Genomic DNA, 19,662 nt, shown 5'->3' on the forward strand with positions numbered 1-19,662 from the left:
TCTCATTCAGGTCATCTGATAAATTATCCAAACTATAAATGATCCACAGATTATTCCCAACCTAAAAGTAAAACCTATGAAGTTTCTTTAATACAGGACCAAAAGAGTAGTTGTAAGTTCTAATAATATAGGTAAAATCCCATAGCCTGGTAATACCAGACTCTGCTACTTCACTTTGCTTCGTAGACAGAGTCTGGAATGGCATAATAGAGAAGTGTTTTCTCTCTCGCTAGGGGGCGCTTGTCTGAAGTTTAAAATCATTGGTTACCAGTAAGCCAATCAGATAAGTTTAGTTAGGACGTATGTTATGCGCCTGTACAGCCGCATCGAACCACAGACATGCATCGAACTCAAATCTATGATCGAACTTCCACTGTAAACCTGCTATAAACACATGGGGCCCTATTTTAACGATCTGAAACGCAAGTGTCAAAGCACAAAGCGCAAGTAACTTTGTGGGCGGATCCCGGCGCTGTTGCTATTTTCCCAGCGGGATAAATGACTCTTGCGCCCGACGCAAATCTAAAAGGGGTTGGTCTGAAGTAGCTTCATTATTCATAGGTGTGGTTTGGGCGTAACGTGAAATAAACCAATCAGAGCGTCCTCTCACATTCCCTTTAAGAGCAGGCGCGCTTGTTTCATGGCGGATCGCTATTATAACGGCAGGTTTGCCAGCGCACGCCAGGAGCGGTTCACAGCCGAGGAAACCGACGTTCTCGTCAGGGCCGTAAAACACAGAGAAGTGACATTGGGGATGATGGGAGAAACCCACCCAAATTAGCTTCGGTTAAACAGGCGTATAGTAAATGTGTAGCCTAATCTAGATTTTTTAAAATTTTTTATCTAGATAGATCTTTTTCACATCTTCACGGACACAACAATGATTTCCCTTGTGTGTTAATATTTTTCCTTGTAATAATGTATGATTTGCAAAAATGAAAACTGCTGCATCTGTTTATATTAGAGAATCAAAGTGGATGCGCGTTAACATTATGGCCAAGCACGCGCCCTTAAAATACCATATCACTAACGCGCAACACGCCACTGTCTTTAGACAGTTTTTTTCCTGGTCAATGGCGCAATTGCTTTCTAAAACTGGAAAATAGCACCATGGAAGTTTTGCGCCGGAACACACCTCCTCTTTGCGCTGAACCGCCCCCGCGAGCGCAAGTTCATTTCCTAATTTACCGACGTGCGTCTGTGGAGGGAAAAGTCCGCTGTGCGCGGGTGCAAAATAGGAATGATACATGCGTCGGTGTACAAAGTCAATTGCGCTGGGTGCAAGATAGGGCCCATGATGATGCGAGCGAAATACCGGAGTGAACATGGCTGTAAACGACTTTTGCAGATTATGCTTCGTTAATCTACGCATCCACGGTACAATCACGACCTCTAAACTTATTTTTGACTGAGTGAAACAAGAAAATATTTGTAGCCAACTCTCAAATTTAGGATTATATCTTTTAAACACAGCCAGTGCCGCTGCTTGCCATTTTGGTGCCCTAAGCATAATTCCTTTATGATGCCCTCTACCCAGAGAAGCTTCATGAGGCACACACGCCTCTCTTGCTCTCTCTCCCTCTCCTGCCATGCACGCGCTACGCGGTTTGGAGCACAGTCTCTGTCTCGCGGGCGCGATCGCTCTAGATTCCGGAGATTTTAACTAATTCGCAGGCATCAGAGAGCCGCTATCAATATGCGCGAGACTCCCGGAATGCTATTTTTTTGGTGCCCCTTCAGCACTTGGTTCCCTACGCACAGCGCGTGGTGGGAGCGGTGGCACTGGTTCTCCATAACAGAGCGAATTGCATCCCGTGTCTCGTTTCGGTTTTCGATTTCTCTAACCTACAATGTAAAACTCGGCGCTTAGCGTCTACGTCACGGCTCTCAGCCCGCCCTCTGTTCGTTGATTGGCCCGGCCGTCCGAAGGCCGGTGGAAAACTGAAAGATAGGCCGCTATCTCAGACTAACTACAGGAGCGAAATGAAATTAGCGGAAGTAGGAAGTTTGACGTAGTCAGGCTAAAAATCCCACCCAATAAAGCTATATATATATTTACATTTAATAATTTAGCAGATGATTTAGCAGACACTTTTATCCAAAGCAATGAAAGCAATTAAACTAACAATTGGGCAACAATATGCAAGTGCTGTGACCATTCCCAGTTTAGTCTAACGCAGTACATGTCATGTTTTTTATTGCTATAGAATAGAAAAGAAAGTGTTAGTATTAATGAATCAAGTGTTGGTGAAAAAGATGTGACTTCAGCCATTTCTTGAAAATGGCTACAGACTCAGCAGCTCAGTTTGAGTTAGGCAGGTCATTCCACCAGCAGGAAGAGTCCAAGTGAAGGTCTATAAAAGTGATTTTGTGCCTCTTAGATGGCACCACGAGACGCCATTCACTTGCAGAACGCAAGCTTCTGGATGGCACATAGGTCTGGAGTAATGAGTTTAGGTAAAAGGGAGCAGAGGCCGTGGTTATTCTGTAGGCAAGCATCAGTGCCTTGAATTTGATGCGAGCGGCAACTGGCAACCAGTGCAATTTTGTGAGGAGAGGAGTGACATGTGCTCTCTTCTGCTCTTTAGCTGCAGCATTCTGTATCAGTTGCAGAGGTTTGACTGTGCATGCTGGAAGGCCTGCCAAGAGAGCGTTACAATAGTCTAGTCTGGTTAGAACAAATGCTTTTTCAAGGAGTTGTGTAGCATGCTCCGATAGGAAGGGCCTGACCCTCCTGATGTTGTATAAGGCAAATCTGCAGGGCAGTTCTACTGTAGCAATGTGGTCTGTGAAGCTCAAATGATCATCAATCACAACTCCAAGGTTCCTGGCTGACCTTGATGGAGTTATGGATGACAAACCTAGCTGAATGGAGAAGTTGTGGTGTAGTGTTGGGTTGGCCGGGACCACAAGTAGCTCTTTCTTCGCAAGGTTTAGTTGAAGGTGGTGGTCCTTCATCCTGCAAGAAATGTCTGTCAGGCAGGCTGAGATGCAAGCAGCTACCGTGGGATCATCAGGCTGGAATGAGAGGTAGCGTTGTGTGTCATCAGCGTAGCAGTGATAGGAAAAAACATGATTCTGAATGACAGATCCAAGTGATGTCATGTACATTGAGAAGAGAAGTGGTCCAAGCACTGAGGCCTGAGGTACCCCTGTTGCTAGATGTTGCGACTTAGGGGGCTTTCACACTGGGCTCGTTTACTGCGGTCCGAGCCTGAGCGCGATTGTTCCCGGCGCCCCCCGCAGCGTTGGTCTGGTTTCACACTTCGATCGAACCCTGGTGCATTTGCGTGCAAATTGCGCCAACGCAAACGTGCACGGCACATTAAATTAAATACATCACAATCAGCTAAAACGCGTACGCAGGAACTTCATGAACAAGTGCGCACCCGAGTCCGTGTTGCTTCCACATTCATGCGAACCGTGCCCCGTTCCGAACCACCCCTCCATGACACACTAAGGACCTACCTGACCTATATATATATATATATATATATATATAGACACACACACACACATATATACACACAATATACAGGTGAAACTCGACATTTTTAATATCGTGCAAAAGTTCTTTTATTTCAGTAATTCAACTTAATAGATGAAACTAATATATTATATAGACTCATTACATGCAAAGTGAGATATATCAAGCCTTTATTTGTTAAAATTTTGATGATTATGGCTTACAGCTATGAAAACCTTCTCACAATATTCTAATTTTGAATTTGGGGTTTTCATAAGCTGTAAGCCATAATCATCAAAATAATTTTCCAATATTTTAGCAAAAGTTGCAATTTACATTTACATTTAGATTGTCATTTAGCAGACGCTTTTATACGAAGCGACTTACAACTTACAACTGAGGTTACGACTTACAACGAAGCGACTTACAACGAACTTACAACTGAGGACTACAGCAAGCGAGTAATCGCGAAGAGGCAAAAATAACGCAAGAAGTGCTCAAAAGACAAAGTTCAGACATTGCTCATAGCATAAGCCAAATAAAGGAGGATTAAAGGAAAAGATTTTTTTTTATGTCAAGTGCTCACGGAAGAGATATTCTAATTTAGTTAAAAAGCACTTTTGTTAAAAAGATTACTGTATAAATGCATATATTTATATGTACCCTGTAATTTTAAAAAAAATACGGTGTATAATTAAAAAATTTTTTACAAAAAGGTACGCGGTTTATGTTCTTGCTAAATTGGTCCCAAATGTGATTATTATATCATAATAGTAGAACAAGTACCCCTTAGTTCTATAATACATTATAAACATTTTTTATTCATTCTCCTGGTTGTTACCCCTTTATTCCCCAAACTTTACATGTTGTTCCCTTATATTTACATGTAAGTACTTTATAGGTACACTATAACTTACAGAAAGTTACACTGTAGAATCGCTTTAATTACACAGTAGTTTCCTGGGCTTTAATCTAAAGCGTTACTCTAGGATCCATCTGTTGTATTCTTCTTTGCCTGAAAAGAAGGCCGCATTTGAAGGAGTAATGGACTTTATGCACAGCTGCACTACTTCCTGAACTTTAGCCAGCTCCTTTGTTTCCTGTCTGCCATTATTGGACAAACTGATTAATCCAGGTGTGTCTGATTATTGTTGTTGGTCAGGCACACCTGGATTAATCAGTTTGTCCAATAATGGCAGACAGGAAACAAAAGAGCTGGCTAAAGTTCAGGAAGTAGTGAAGCTGTGCATAAAGTCCATTGAACCGTATACCTACTGGGAACTATATTCTCAGAAGGCGAAGCACTGCTACTTCTGCGGAGTGATTTTCAGCACCTGAGAAGCCCCGTGGTGAGGAGCAGAGTGTTGCGCTAATCACTCCGCCCAAGTAGCAGTGCTTCGCCTTCTGAGAATATAGTTACCAGTATGTAAACGGTTAAAAGATGGCTGTGCCTCATGTGACCTTGTCATATTCAAATCACAACATGTAAATAGGGAAATGTTGGTGTTATTTTGTCACTTATTGGGAGCAGTATGCTAGCTGGAGCCGTTTTGGAGCCTCCAGACTTTGTGCTAAGCTAGGCTAGCGGTGGATGCGTCAGAGAGAGTCACGGCCTGGTCACGGCACGCACGGAGATGAAAAGGGTATGTATGGACTTATCTAAATCGGGGGATGCGGTGAATATGCTAAAGTCCCAAAAAATCGGCATATTCCTTTAAAGATCACTGACTTATACCACCTAACTGCTGCAGGTTCACATCGGCGTTGATAGTGTCGCCATTGAAATGCATAAATTCTAATCACAAAAAGAAAACTTAACTTAGTGATTGCTATCAGGATGTGAAGAGACTTTCAACCAGAGTAACAAAATACATTTTGGGGAACAAATCGCCTACCCTGCATTTAATATAAAAACTGTATTAATGATGTAGAATTAAATTCATCAGTTTAAATTAATAATAATACATTAATAATAATATTTCCATATCATAAATCATTTAGTGTTATACTTTTTCTCTGGAATCATGCACTGTCTGCTCGTTAAAGAGCCCTGATCATTACTGCTCACTCAACAGTTTGGTGGTAAATAGGGATGACATCATTGTCTAATCATTAAGAATCCATTTAGCATCTGGCATCTGTGCCTTTAATACACTGCATCTGTGTGTGTATACTCATGTTCACAGCCGCTACTCGCCCCCATGATTCCTAATTACTGCCCACTAACAGCTCTGTCACAGTCAGTCCTGTTGCCAAGAGGTCATCCTGCAAAGCTTTGCAATGACATACTCAGTAACAAACATGCTTGGCCAGGGCTTTATGAAATATAATACTAGAAGTCAAAATCACCCTGTTGGTTTCAAAATAGGATATTGGAATGTCTGATTCATTAAGAAGATGGTATAAAAATTATATGTGGCTAGACACATAAAACATGACAGAATAGATCTAAATGAGCAACAAGATCTAAAAAAGACCAGTATTTAAAATATGTTTTACTTGAAGCAACAAGATAAAATTGTTTAGGAATCTAACCAATGTGAAAACTTTTATGTCGAGTTCCTCAGAGAAAGAAAATTTTGTGAAAACAAAAGGAAACACTGAATTAATCAAGTCTAAAATTACTTGTTGCCATAGTTACCCAGCGTTAATCCCTGCTGAAAGCATGAAAGAGGAGAGCAGCAACAGAGCTCTCTGATTGACAGCCCAGCTGTGAGAAAGTAAGGCACCCTGATCCAAAGAAACACAGAGCATCAGTCGATTTTCAGCAAATGGCTAGAGAGATCCTCTTACATGGTGAAAACGGGTAGATGGTTGCTGTCTGCACTAACCATTTTCTCATTTGTCCAAAGACAATGGTCAATTTGTGTTATTAGAGAGGAATTAAGTATTTACTTTCTCTTAATTAAAACTTTTGAATAGTCAGAAATGTATACTTGGCATGGACAATGTTACACAACTTTGCCCATGAAAAAGATCTAGTTAATTAGGACATGTTTTCACACTGTAGTATTCACACGCTACTATTGGGACGCCATCATCATGACCGGTGTCTAAAACACGTGTGAACACTCCAATTTCATTGGCTGGCGACAGCTAGTCATTAACATCATTAAAAGAGAGCCCTGAAGTATAAGAGGGTTTTTTTTGTCTCCAGGAGCTGCTTGTATTGTTATAGTGTGTGGTGAAGGCAGTATCCAGAACGGCAAATCCCTAGCAAGTGTTTCAGGAAGTGGATGCTTTCCTGTCCCAGATATTTGACACCTGAGAAAACACACAAACTGTGCGTTTATTGTCTAGGCGAAGAGCATGCGGGTTCTGAATGCGCTCATTGTGAAAAATTCTCAATGAGAAAGCTCTGTTTGCTTTTGTCCTTAGTTTCGAGCGGAGGCTTCGGTCGTGGGGATCGCAGGTCAAGCTAGCGGAGGAGTTCGAGAAACGCTTGGCCTTTCACGCTCCTCGGTCGCGGACTCTAGCGATCTGTTGGATCCAGATGTGTTGTCTCTCGAAGTCATCCGATCCAGCAGATAGCATGTTACATGCGCCATCCAGGAAAGAGGAGGCGGATGTGGTTGTAGATGCAGAGGTAGTATTTGTACTGAGTCCTCTTAACCTGCCAGCCCCACATACGGGCAATTGTTCAACATCATGGCTGGTTTGTGATTAAAATGTATGTGTTTTAATGGCAACACTATCAACGCCGAAGTGAATCTGCAGCAGTCAGGTGGTACATGCCAGATTGGATCTGGCTTGGGGTGTGAGAAACGAGAAGTCGCTCGTAGGTTGGACGAGTTCTTTCTGTCATAATCAGCAGACATCTGGGAGAAACAGAATAATTTTCTCCTATGCCCCAGTCTCGCCCTCTTAGTTTTTATGTCGGAAAGTTTAGAGAGGCAAATGCGCAATTAGCGGCGTTGAGGCCCATGCCGATCCAGATACCAACCTAAAGCCTCTGAGGGTTATAGCCCACCACAGTTTGAGGACTAAAGGCAGGGCCAGAGTGAGAGAGCAGCCACTCACTGTAAAGTAAGGAAACAATTGGTGTTTATGAATAATTTCAGCTATCGTGATAATACTAAGATTAGTATTGGGTTCCCATGTTATCAATGGCAGCTCCATGGTAGCCTGAGTGATATTGTTCCCTCTAGAGGCCGCCTACACATTCTAACGAGTTGAGGAAGTATGTCTAATGCTGCGTTCACACCAAACGCGAATAGAGCGGCAAATTCGCGTCTATCGCGTCTAGTTGGACGCTTGAACATTTTGAATCCATTCGCGCATCCAAAGCGGAAAGGGATTTCGGCGGATTTCGCCTCGCGTCAATTTCATTTCAAACGCTTATTTTTTATGCGCGTCCGAGGCAAAATCCGCTTCTTGTGGGACAAGTGCTAGGCGGTTGTCTGTTTGCAAGATGGCTGATGTTGATCGAGCATTCATTGAGAGAGTAACCGCTCTGTATTTGCTCTGGAGAGCAGAACAGCAGCGTAGGGGTCATCGTCGCTGTTCTTGGGTCCACCAGACCCTCCGGATACCCAGTTTGGCGAGTTTCACCATTTGCTTCAGGAGCTGCGCCTGGATGACGGCCTGTCCCGTGGCCAGTTTGATGACCTGTTGTCCCGCATCAGAGCGAGGATCACCCTCACCCACCTAATCTATCATTTATTTTTGTTTGGATGATAAATGGAGCCAGCCTCCAAAAGTAATTAACCTGTCCTGTGATTTTTTTTCTCTCACACAACACTATCCAGACACAAACTATGTTCTTATACACTAAAGTATGTTGGTTGTCTTTACATTAGAATAATAATGTTTCATATAATCTAGATTAAGATATGGAATAAATAGCATTAAATACAAAATGAATATGTCTCATATATTGAAATCAAGTTTTTATGTGATAAAATATTTGCTTTGTTGTACATTAGAACCACACCAGGCATTTAGTCGTATTACTAAATAATTTATTGAGGCCAAACATAAAATAACATTATAAACTGAAAAGCGAGCCTGCCCCCGTTTATCACTTCACTTCACCATGTAACGGTCTGACGCCCGAGTTGAAAAATCGAAACTTTGGTGTCAGTTCGCGCCGCGGGGCCTGCTTGCTGCTTGACGCGTGAATGAGGCAAATTCGCTTCCACCACCCCGCGATAAACGCCTCATTCGCGCCGCAGGACCTCCAGACGCGCGTAAACGTGTCTTTACATTGACTTAACATGGAAATCACTCGCACCAGACGCTCTATTCGAGTTTGGTGTGAACGCAGCATAAGGGAGGACCCTCCTTGTCATAGTTCTCTTACTTTTGGTAAGGTGCCCTTTTTGAGCCATAGATTGCGGTGTTTTATCCCTCCCTCACTGTCCTGATAATAAAGTAGGGTCCCTTGCTCACTTTAAAAGAAGGGTTCGAGAAGGGGGTCTTTAGGTAAGTTAGCTCCCCTGTGGCTCCCTTGAAGTTGAGCATCCAAAAGCGTCAATCCAAAACACAGTTTCTAGTTCCCCTTCTCAAGGAAGCATGGTTACAGTCATAACCGGAGATGTTTTCAGATAAATTGAAGTGGTAGAGCAATTCTAAAACAAAATAGTTCATAAAATATAAAAGGTGGCAAAACCACTGATCTATATAGATCAGTGGGCAAAACCGATAACATGCAAAAATATCAAACCATTTTTTAAGGAACTTAAGGCCCTAACAGAAATTGTCATTAATTGTAATGAATCAACAACCGACATATATATATATATATATATATTACATGGCTTGGTTGAATTCTAATGTAGAATGCGGCCTGTTATTTCTTGATAACAGACCGCTGCTAAGGATAACACACTGTTGCCATGAAAAACAGAGCGTTGCCATGGACACAGTGTTCTTTAGTGGAAGCAATACAATCGTTTTTAAATCAATAAACTCCTTTTTAAATCAATATTTTGTGTCAAATTATTGATTTATTTGGTAGGTAGCCATGTAATAAGCGCCTCCGCTTCACGTCAGGGTCCTGATCAGCCTGTCGGGGTTGTATTCGCAATAACAACCACCTCGCTCTACATTATCCCTTACATAATATATATTTATTTATTTTATATACATTATGCAAAAACATTATGTTGGAATTTTAGTTTTGAGAACATAATTATTTTAAGGCAGTTTTGTCTTTCAAATAAAAGCCCTCCCAGTTCTTGTATCATGTGTCCTTCATCTGTCTCTGATTGACTTGACCTATAAATTCCAACTTGATTAATGATAATGGACCATCATTTATAATAGAAATTAAGATAGAGTTGAGGTGGTGATGATTTGTCACAGTACAGGAGTGAAGTGAGCAGCCATTTATTGACTTGCATCGTGACTTACAGGATTAGATGAGCATACTTATTCCATTACTGCTTTTTGTCTAAAACACCATTTGTAAAATGTAAAAGAACCCAAAATGAGTTCAAAAATGGGTCATTATGATAATTTCAGTCAAGTAGTCATTAGCATACAATAAACCATGAAAATGTGATCGGGTATCATGATATGCAGTGACTGACCAATCAGTATCAGAATTCCAGAGAGCCATGTAATTCAAAGGCTTACATTTCTGCAACTTAACAGTTTATTTGTGATTTAAAATGGTTTAAACCCCAAAACTAACTAAAATTAAGACATTTAACAGAAGATAATGAAATTATAAAATGATGATATAAATATTTTTTAATTTCTCACATATTAGCCTCATTTTCTGACGGGTACAGCACTGTCTCATCCAGCTGATCAAGTTGTTCACCAATTGGTGTACTAAAAGTGGCATTTCTTTTAAATGGACTATCTTTAGTGTTAACTGCTGTCATGCCCTGTGAAAAGAAAACACCAACAACATTATAAAACCTCTCCAAAACTGCAATAAATAACTGTATTCACTGAAATCTCACTGTATGCTGACCTGGATCTTCTGATAATTATCACTCCAGAATGAAATGGCCTGCTTGGTAGTGTAATCATGATCCTATGAGAGACAAGCAGGTTAACTACCAAAAGACACACACACACACACACACACACACACACACACACACACACACACACACACACGAAAATGTAGCCTAGATGATTGACAGGTCTTAAAAAACTATTTACCATAAACCTTTTTGTCACTTCAAAATGAAATGCTTTGCCCAAGAGACTTTCAAATATTACTCCCTAAAATGTATGGTAAACAGAAACTGACCACGGTTAGTGGTGCGCGGACAGACTTGAAGCCCTCCACTTTGAAGTCTGCTTTGGTCACAGAGCACAACTCAGGGGCTGGAGGGGCTGCGTTCAGCTCTGCATGTATTTGATCACTGTAAAACAGATTCAAATATTAAGCTAAAAAAAGACATACATTTAATCAGGTACTTATAATATACCTAGAGAGAGAGCTATCTGTTAGCATTCCCATTCATGCTACCTTCTTTGCTTCACACCCAGTTTTAAAGAAATTTTTGACTTTCTTGATTTTAAATGTTTAATAAAGCTAATCTACTTTAAATATTGCAAAATACAGTCATTATAATGTCTGAAGATGATGAAGTAATAACTCATGACTAAGAGCAGAAGAAGGAGTCACTCCAAATCAACAGATGGTTGAAACAAAACAGATTGAAATATATGTAGGCACGTCTGTCTTGTATTTATTCACAGGGACAGTGATCTGACATAGAAGAATAGCCAACTCCTTATAAAAGCAAGAAATTAATATGATGCCCAAAACTAGATTAAATATTTGTACATTATGGTTAGAATTTCATAAAGTAGTAAATGCAACTGTACAGTGTATCACATTTATCTTTAGATCCATTGACTGCTTCTCTAGATAGGAAGTGAAGCAATTTAGCTAAAATAGTTAAATGTGAACTTCCTGATGATAATGGGAAACTTCTATGAAGTTCCACATTTAGCTTTTAGTACTGGTGGCCAATACCAAATCTATGGGTATGAGGTACTGTCTCACTTCAGAGTAATATTTCCTGTTTTTGTCTCTTTTTTAAAAATTATTATTTAAAAACAACATTGCAACCACTTGTCTGAGGTCAGAGACTTGTTGTCAATGTTACATTAAAATTAAGCATAAAATTGCATGGTAAATAAAAATAAAAATGATTTAATTAAATTATGAATCTAACCATGACACACATTCTTACATCATTCATCTCCCACTGTTTCCTCTATTCACACATGAAACAAGAAATGTGGGAGGACAATAAAATGTAATTTGTGTTTTACACACAATGAAGTCGTCGAACATTACATTTTAAAGTAAATGCTTGTTTATTTAGCTACCTTATCCTTTTGATGAGGTCATTTTCCAAAAGTTCAGTTCTTCTTCCTAAAATAAAAACCACAGTGAAATTTATTTAAAAAGATTTATGCAGCAGAAAAGAACAGAGGGCTTTTATTTGAAAGGGGCTGACTAATCTGAAGAAAGTTACCGTGAATAACTTATTATAAATCTAACTTAAAATGAATTTAATAATATGAAAATACATTTTTAAATAAAAAGAGTAACGTTACAATAAGTAAAACCATGATACAACCACAGAACTGTTAATCCAGACCAGCTATGTATTTTTACGCATGTGTGATAAATTATGCACATGTGTTTCAATTGTAAACATTCATTTATTTATTTTTTACTCAATTAACGTTATCCTGCAAATGTTCAAGTGTCATCAGGATAAACTCTATCTAGCTAGATGAGGTTTTGTCGAGAATCATTTTGCATAGGCCTAAACATCATGGCGTATGAAAGTATTTCTAGCAGTGTAAGCAAATTAAAAACAAAAACATTTAATATATACCTTTTTGTCGCACCCCAAGGATTTTAGGAGCATCGAAGGCTGCTTTGAATGTACTAATCCCCTGCACGTTAGCAGCCACGTCCATGGTAAGAATCCCTGTGTGTCCGTACTTATGAACACGTGATCTAGGCTCGGTCATGTCTAGCAATGCAGTAGCCCTCTGAAGCGCATGAAAGAAAAAGTGTAACTGTCTGTCATTGATCAGGTGGAATGTGATGAGACTAAAAGCGCAGAAAATATGTTCATGTAAATATAATTATACCAGCAGTATCACAAGCAAAATTTTGCAAAAGTTTCAGCCTGCAGTATGATTTGCACACGCTGTGCGAAACTCACCTCCTCAACCCAGTTTCCCAGTAAACACCTTCCACCCGGTCTATTTTCCTCAGCCTCCTTAGCCTCTGATGTCATTGCACTGGTGTTTGTTTGCGATAGGACGCTGTTTGATAAGCAACGGCCAGGGCAAAGACTTCCAGTAATATAATTTTCTTGTGATAAGTAACGTTAGCCTACTGTTGCACTTGTCGATATGGTCTACTCAGTCAGCACAGATCTTGCGAGCGCTGCTTGACTGTGCGGCTGTTGCCATGGTAACGTAAACATACTAAATTCGCTTTTCATTGGCCTGTATCAAAGGATTAGCTTTCATCTTACCAATTTCATTATTTTTAAATCGCTTAAAACAATATATGAAGCCTTTTAACTTGTTGTTTATTTGTGCTACTTTTTAATTGATCTATGTATTTTATTGCTTTACCCATGTTCCTTACCTACACACTTACATTTCATAATTTCGTTATTTTAAAACCATGAAAACATAAATAAAATGTGAAATAGACATACATTATATTAATTGTTGTGTGAAAATTATTATTCTAAATTTTTTTTTACACAAATTACAACTGTCCCTCAGTTGTGGCGTAATTTGCAGCACCATGAGCAGCAATTTTGCCTCAAATAAAGTATTATCAAAATTTGCCAGTGTTCATGAAGAGCTTGGGATGAAACATCAAGGATATGCCACTTGAAATGAACAGAATATGTTTGTGGTGTATTTATTGTTGGTGTCATGTCAAACCAACACATACTTTTGTACAATTATGTAAAAAGGGCAGGCTAGCAATATTATTTCATTGTGTGTAATAATTAGGATAGCCTACATACAATGCTAGTTACAATTAAGAATTAAAATTAATCAAAGGAGCCATTTTTAGTTTCAGTTTATTTGGCATAAAAAGTAGCAATACAATTAAGTTACAACTTCTTTGTCAAGGATAACGCAATAAAGTTGCATTAACTTATTTCCATTGTGGCCCTTGATTTTAGAGAGTCATTCTCATGATGACAGTTTTGTAGGCATGTAGCCTATCTTCTCATGCAAATACAACCAATAAAAAATAAAATAAAAATAAAAAAACAATTCCATTTTATAAAGACATCCCTAAAAACAATATTTTCACTCTTATATTAAAACCAACACTAAAACAGTAAAACAATGAAATCCTAAAACTATTCTCTTAAAACAATTTTTATGAAATAGTATTACTACAAGTTATAAGTAATTCCTCTTCTTATTCTTCAACATTTGTCTATCCTCATCTGTTTCTGCCTGGCTGTACATGCTCTACATCTGTATGAAATGGAATCATTGGTGTATGGATGTAATACATCACTCAATGTAATGTCACATATGAGGATGTCACCAGGCATTTCCCCAAATGATGGATGGATTGGACTTGCATAATCTGGAATCATTTGGAGAAAGTTGAATTGGTGCAGTCTAGTCACTTTCATACAGTTTAATCTGTAAAATTCAGACCATATGATGCCCCCCCAATTTTATTCTTGCATATGTTCAGATTCATATGAAAAGCTCAAATGAAGCTGAAAGTTGTACTTTTCCCTAAGGCACAATTACTGAAAAATCAGATCCTGCTGTGCCTGAGTTGAGAAAGTCTGTCTGTGTTTGTCTACAGTTTTAACAATCTATTGCTCTCTACTGAGGTTGTTCCAAAGAGAATTGTAGCTGGATTCTAACCGAAATCTTTTAACATGCATTTGAGGAATGTGAGAGATATGTTTACCAGCTGCAGGAAACAATTGAGAAAGGTCTTGTTGTTGTGATATTACAGTTTTTCTCGATTGCTTAAACACATTTCTTGAAACTATGCCTCGTATTCTCAACAGTAAACACAAATCCTTATACGTCTCACCCAATTTCCCAAACATCCTATTTTCAGGTCAAAATGAAGCTCTACACACAAAATCATTCACTCTTGCTGAAAAAACAAACTTTGCCCTCACAACACACTACAACATTGTCTTACACTGGTGTAATGAATTCAAAACAACATTTCCAAAACTGACTTGTGGTTCCCCCCTTACAAACCTTTTCACTTGATGAACACAAAAGACACAACCAATGGATACATAGGCATATTTTTATTCATTCATGTACTACACAGTACAACACACACAAAAAAGTACTCTTTTTTTTTTTTTACTCTCTCCTCTATAAAAATTGTTTACGTAAGATGTGTGTGTGACCATCATATGACAGTAAAAGAGCACACACAAACCTAATTAAGTTGGCTTGTGAAAGCCAACATACTGAAATCCTATTTAAACTTATTAAGTTGGCTTGGAAAAGCCAACTTACTGATATTGTACTTAAACTTAATTAATGGTGCTTGCCTATGGCAAAGCAACATTAGTGTTCTCTTGCATACTTATTAATGGTGCTTGCCTATAGGCAAAGCAACATTAGTGTTATTGCTCATACTTATTAATGGTGCTTGCCTATAGGCAAAGCAACATTAGTGTTATTGCTCATACTTATTATTTTTTTTTTTATTATTATTATTCTTCCACACAAAGTTCGGCGCGAAACTCGCCCCGCACCGTTTGTCACAGACCCCTGGGTGAGGTGTCAAATCGACCGGCTCATTGAGGAGAGGTGTGCTATATCTTTTCTAAGCGATCGGGTGTACGATGTTCGCACAGCGGACGAAAAAGCGGCCAAAAAAGTCCCATTGACTTAACATTGCGGAATTTTCAGAAATTCAAATCCCAACTGTCATTTTTCACACACACAGACACAAAGGGCCTGACACCCCTGCATGTCTCCCCCTCTCTCTCCCTCAGAGGATTTATATTATCCAGCAGCCAATAAGTAATGGCCTAAAATCTTCATAGCCACACCATAGCAACCAGTTACAGCACCCTAGCAACCATAGGCTATAGGCACGAGGCCGCAGGCCTCGTGCACTCATTATAATGCACTCGTTTAATAGAGATTTTAAATACTCTATAAAAACTCACTCATAGGCACGAGGCCGCAGGCCTCGTGCACTCATTATAATGCACTCGTTTAATAGAGATTTTAAATACTCTGCGGCCGAGTGCCTAACCTTAGCCCTAACCCCATAGTAACCATCTGTGAAAACTACCAACCACCTAGTAACACCATAGCAACCACCAAAAATACCTTAGCGACCGCCCTGAACACCCTAGCAACCGCCTAGAAATGTCCTAGCAATCACCCAAATACCCTAACAACCACCCAGAAAACCTTAGCAATTGCCTAGAAACCACCCGGAACACCCTAGCAACCACCCAAAATACATTAGAACTCCCTAGCAACACCCTAGCAACCACCCAAAATACCTTAGAACTCCCTAGCAACACCATAGCAACCACCCAAAACACCTTAGAACACCCTAGCAACCACCCATAACACCCTAACAACCACCCAAAATACCTCAGAACTCCCTAGCAACACCATATCAACCACTCAAAATACCTTAGAACTCCCTAGCAACACCCTAGCAACCACCCAAAATACCTTAGAACTCCCTAGCAACACCATAGCAACCACCCAAAACACCTTAGAACACCCTAGGAACCACACATAACACCCTAGCAACCACCCAAAATACCTTAGAACTCCGTAGCAACACCATAGCAACCACCCAAAATACCTAAGAACTCCCTAGCAACACCATAGCAACCATCCATAACACCCTAGCAACCACCCAGTACACCATAGTAACCACCCAGAATACCCTAGCAACCACCTAGCAACGCCCTAGCAACCACCCAGAACACCCTAGCAACTGCCTAGCAACCACCCAGAACACCCTAGCAACCACCTAGCAACCACCCAGAACACCCTAGCAACCAACCGAACAACATGAATAAGCCATATCTCAGCAGCAGAACATCGTACAGACATGGTTGTTGGCTCGTATGCAATCATGTACCACACTCTAGCAACCGAGTGGTGAGTTTTGCCACTGCAAGCACCATTCACATTTTCTTCTGGAAATGTACGTTCTAGTTATTATTCTTTTTATGAGACTAAAATTTCTATATCAAACTCGTCCTAGAGCTTTAACTCTACATACTCCAAACTCGGCCCAGACACTCAAACTGTTCTGACTCGCGTTGCTATATCTTTTTAGACTGATCGGACTTACGGTTTTCCTATAAATGACGATCAAACTCGGAAAAAATCCCATTGACTTAACATTGCGGAATGTTCAGATTTTCAAACTCCCCAACTGCCAAAAATTCAAATCAAAATCCCTTGAAAGCCTAGACTAAATCAAACTGCCATTCTATAAACTATATGAGCCATTGAGACTCATGTAAACTCATTAAACTCATCTATCTATCCACCTCAAACTATTTTAAACTTCAAACTAATTTAAACTTCAAACTAATTTAAACTTTTTATGAATAAAAACTATAAAAACTCGCTCGTAGGCACAAGGCCGCAGGCCTTGTGCCTCACCTTAGCCCTAACTCCAGGATGCTAATATACACTGAACTCTGAACTCTTAGACTCATGTAAACTCATAAACTCATCTAACTATACACTTCAAACTAATTGAAACTTTTAACTAATTTAAACTTCAAACTAATTTAAACTTTTTATGAATAAAAACTATAAAAACTCGCTCGTAGGCACAAGGCCGCAGGCCTTGTGCCTCACCTTAGCCCTAACTCCAGGATGCTAATATACACTAAACTCTGAACTCTTAGACTCATGTAAACTCATAAACTCATCTATCTATCCACTTCAAACTATTTTAAACTTTTAACTAATTTAAACTTGAAACTACAACTCACTCGTAGGCACGAGGCCGCAGGCCGAGTGCCTAACCTCAGCCCTAACCGATGCTAATATACATTAAACTCTGAACTCTTAGACTCATGTAAACTTATAAACTACTTTAAACTCATGCATTCACTAACCTCTAAACTCAAAAACTCTTGAATGTGTGTGTGAGTGTGTGTGTTAGAACACCCTAGCAACACCATAGCAACCACCCATAACACCCTAGAAACTGCCTAAAATACCTTAGAACTCCCTAGCAACACCATAGTAACCACCCATAACACCCTAGCAACCACCCAAAATACCTCAGAACTCCCTAGCAACACCCTAGCAACCACCCACAATACCTCAGAACTCCCCAGCAACCACCCAAAATACCTTAGAACTCCCTAGCAACACCCTAGCAACCACCCAAAATACCTTAGAACTCCCTAGCAACCACCCAAAATAACTCAGAACTCCCTAGCAACACCCTAGCAACCACCCAAAATACCTTAGAACTCCCTAGCAACACCCTAGCAACCACCCAAAACACCTTATAACACCCTAGCAACCACCCAAAATACCTTAGAACTCCCTAGCAACACCATAGCAACCACCCAAAACACCTCAGAACTCCCTAGCAACACCCTAGCAACCACCCAACATACCTTAGAACTCCCTAGCAACACCCTAGCAACCACCCAAAATACCTTAGCACTCCCTAGCAACACCCTAGCAACCACCCAAAACACCTTAGAACTCCCTAGCAACACCCTAGCAACCACCCAAAACACCTTAGAACTCCCTAGCAACCACCCAAAATACCTCAGAACTCCCTAGCAACACCATAGCAACCATCCATAACACCCTAGCAACCACCCAAAATACCCTAGCAACCGCCTAGCAACCACTCAGAACACCTTAGCAACCCTCTAGAAACACCTTAGTAACTTTAAACTACTTCAAACTATACTTTAAACTAATTTAAACTTTAAACTACTTCAAACTTCAAATCACTTTAAACTAATTTAAACTTCAAACTAATTTAAACTTTAATCTACTTTAAACTATTTTTAACTGTAAACTACTTTAAACTAATTTAAACTTCAAACTACTTTAAACTTCAAACTAATTTAAACTTCAAACTACTTTAAACTATTTTTTAACAGTAAACTACTTTAAACTTTAAACTACTTTAAACTTTAAACTACTTTAAACTTTAATTTAAACTTCAAACTACTTTAAACTTCAAACTACTTTAAACTTCAAACTAATTTAAACTGCTTTAAACTTTAAACTAATTTAAACTGCTTTAAACTTTAAACTAATTTAAACTTTAAACTTTTTCAAACTATCTGGTCCAAACTTTCACAAGCCAACTTAAAGTTTGTTTCAACGAACTTTTTAATCTAGTTCAAATATGGAATTGTATTGGAATGGTAAAGGGTGTTGGTACATGACAGGAGGGCCTCCACTCAAGGATGCAATATGATGAACAAGACAATGAAATACCATCATTGGCCTAGAAAGCTAACATTCCGAGAGTCAATAAAGGAGAAAGGATGCTCTCCCTTCACTAGTTTGCAGCCACTCTGTGTGACTGTACGACTGCTGGCCTTTTCTTGCAAGAAAATAAACATCATCACCGTGAAGGTTCTGATGATGGAGGCGATGGTGAAGCGACTCAAACTTGCTGTACTCGTTGCCCAGCCTCCCTCATAGTCACACCATGGACAAGGACATGGTCAACTAAAGTGGCTTGAATTTCATCCGAGACTGCTTGTCACTTTGACCTTGCCCTTCCTCCTCCTCCTCTTCCTCGTCCTCCTCTTCCTCCCCCTCCTCTTCCTCTTCCTCCCCCCTCCTCCTCTTCCTCCCCCCCTCCTCCTCTTCCTCCCCCCTCCTCCTCTTCCTCCCCCCTCCTCCTCTTCCTCTTCCTCATCTTCCTCCTCCTCCTCTTACTCCTCTTCCTCCTCTTCCTCTCCCTCCTGAACATATTGCTTAATTTCTCTGTGGTTCCATTGTTTCAAAACTCAATAAACGGATTCGGGCCCTTTTATCTATCTATTGAAGGATCTGATTGATGTGTGTTCAATTTTGACTCTTAGTGTTTCCACCTGGGTAATTGTGTGCTGAGCTGAAGCTGTGCTGGCTTGAGTGAACAATATTGAATGCGAGTGCTTTCTAAATGACCACATGGTGTAGGCAATGAGAAATGAAGGAATTTGTGTGTAGAGGTTTGCAGTGACAGTAAAACAAATCTGACTCAT

At 39.8% G+C, this 19,662-nt stretch overlaps 1 protein-coding gene across 1 annotated transcript; it reads right to left on the reverse strand.

The window, feature by feature from the left end:
- Nucleotides 1-9,765: 9,765 nt before the first annotated feature.
- spag8 (sperm associated antigen 8) lies at nt 9,766-12,868 on the reverse strand. Its single transcript, XM_079608104.1, has 6 exons — nt 12,625-12,868; nt 12,289-12,448; nt 11,771-11,816; nt 10,677-10,791; nt 10,392-10,454; nt 9,766-10,302 (listed from the first exon to the last, which is right to left on the reverse strand). Exons 1-6 carry the CDS (start codon nt 12,697-12,699, stop codon nt 10,171-10,173), a joined length of 591 nt encoding a protein of 196 aa, XP_079464230.1. The 5' UTR covers nt 12,700-12,868; the 3' UTR covers nt 9,766-10,170.
- Nucleotides 12,869-19,662: the final 6,794 nt, after the last annotated feature.

The sequence above is a fragment of the Phoxinus phoxinus genome, assembly GCF_949152265.1.
Source record: "Phoxinus phoxinus genome assembly, chromosome: 3".
In the NCBI taxonomy this organism is placed as follows: domain Eukaryota; kingdom Metazoa; phylum Chordata; class Actinopteri; order Cypriniformes; family Leuciscidae; genus Phoxinus; species Phoxinus phoxinus.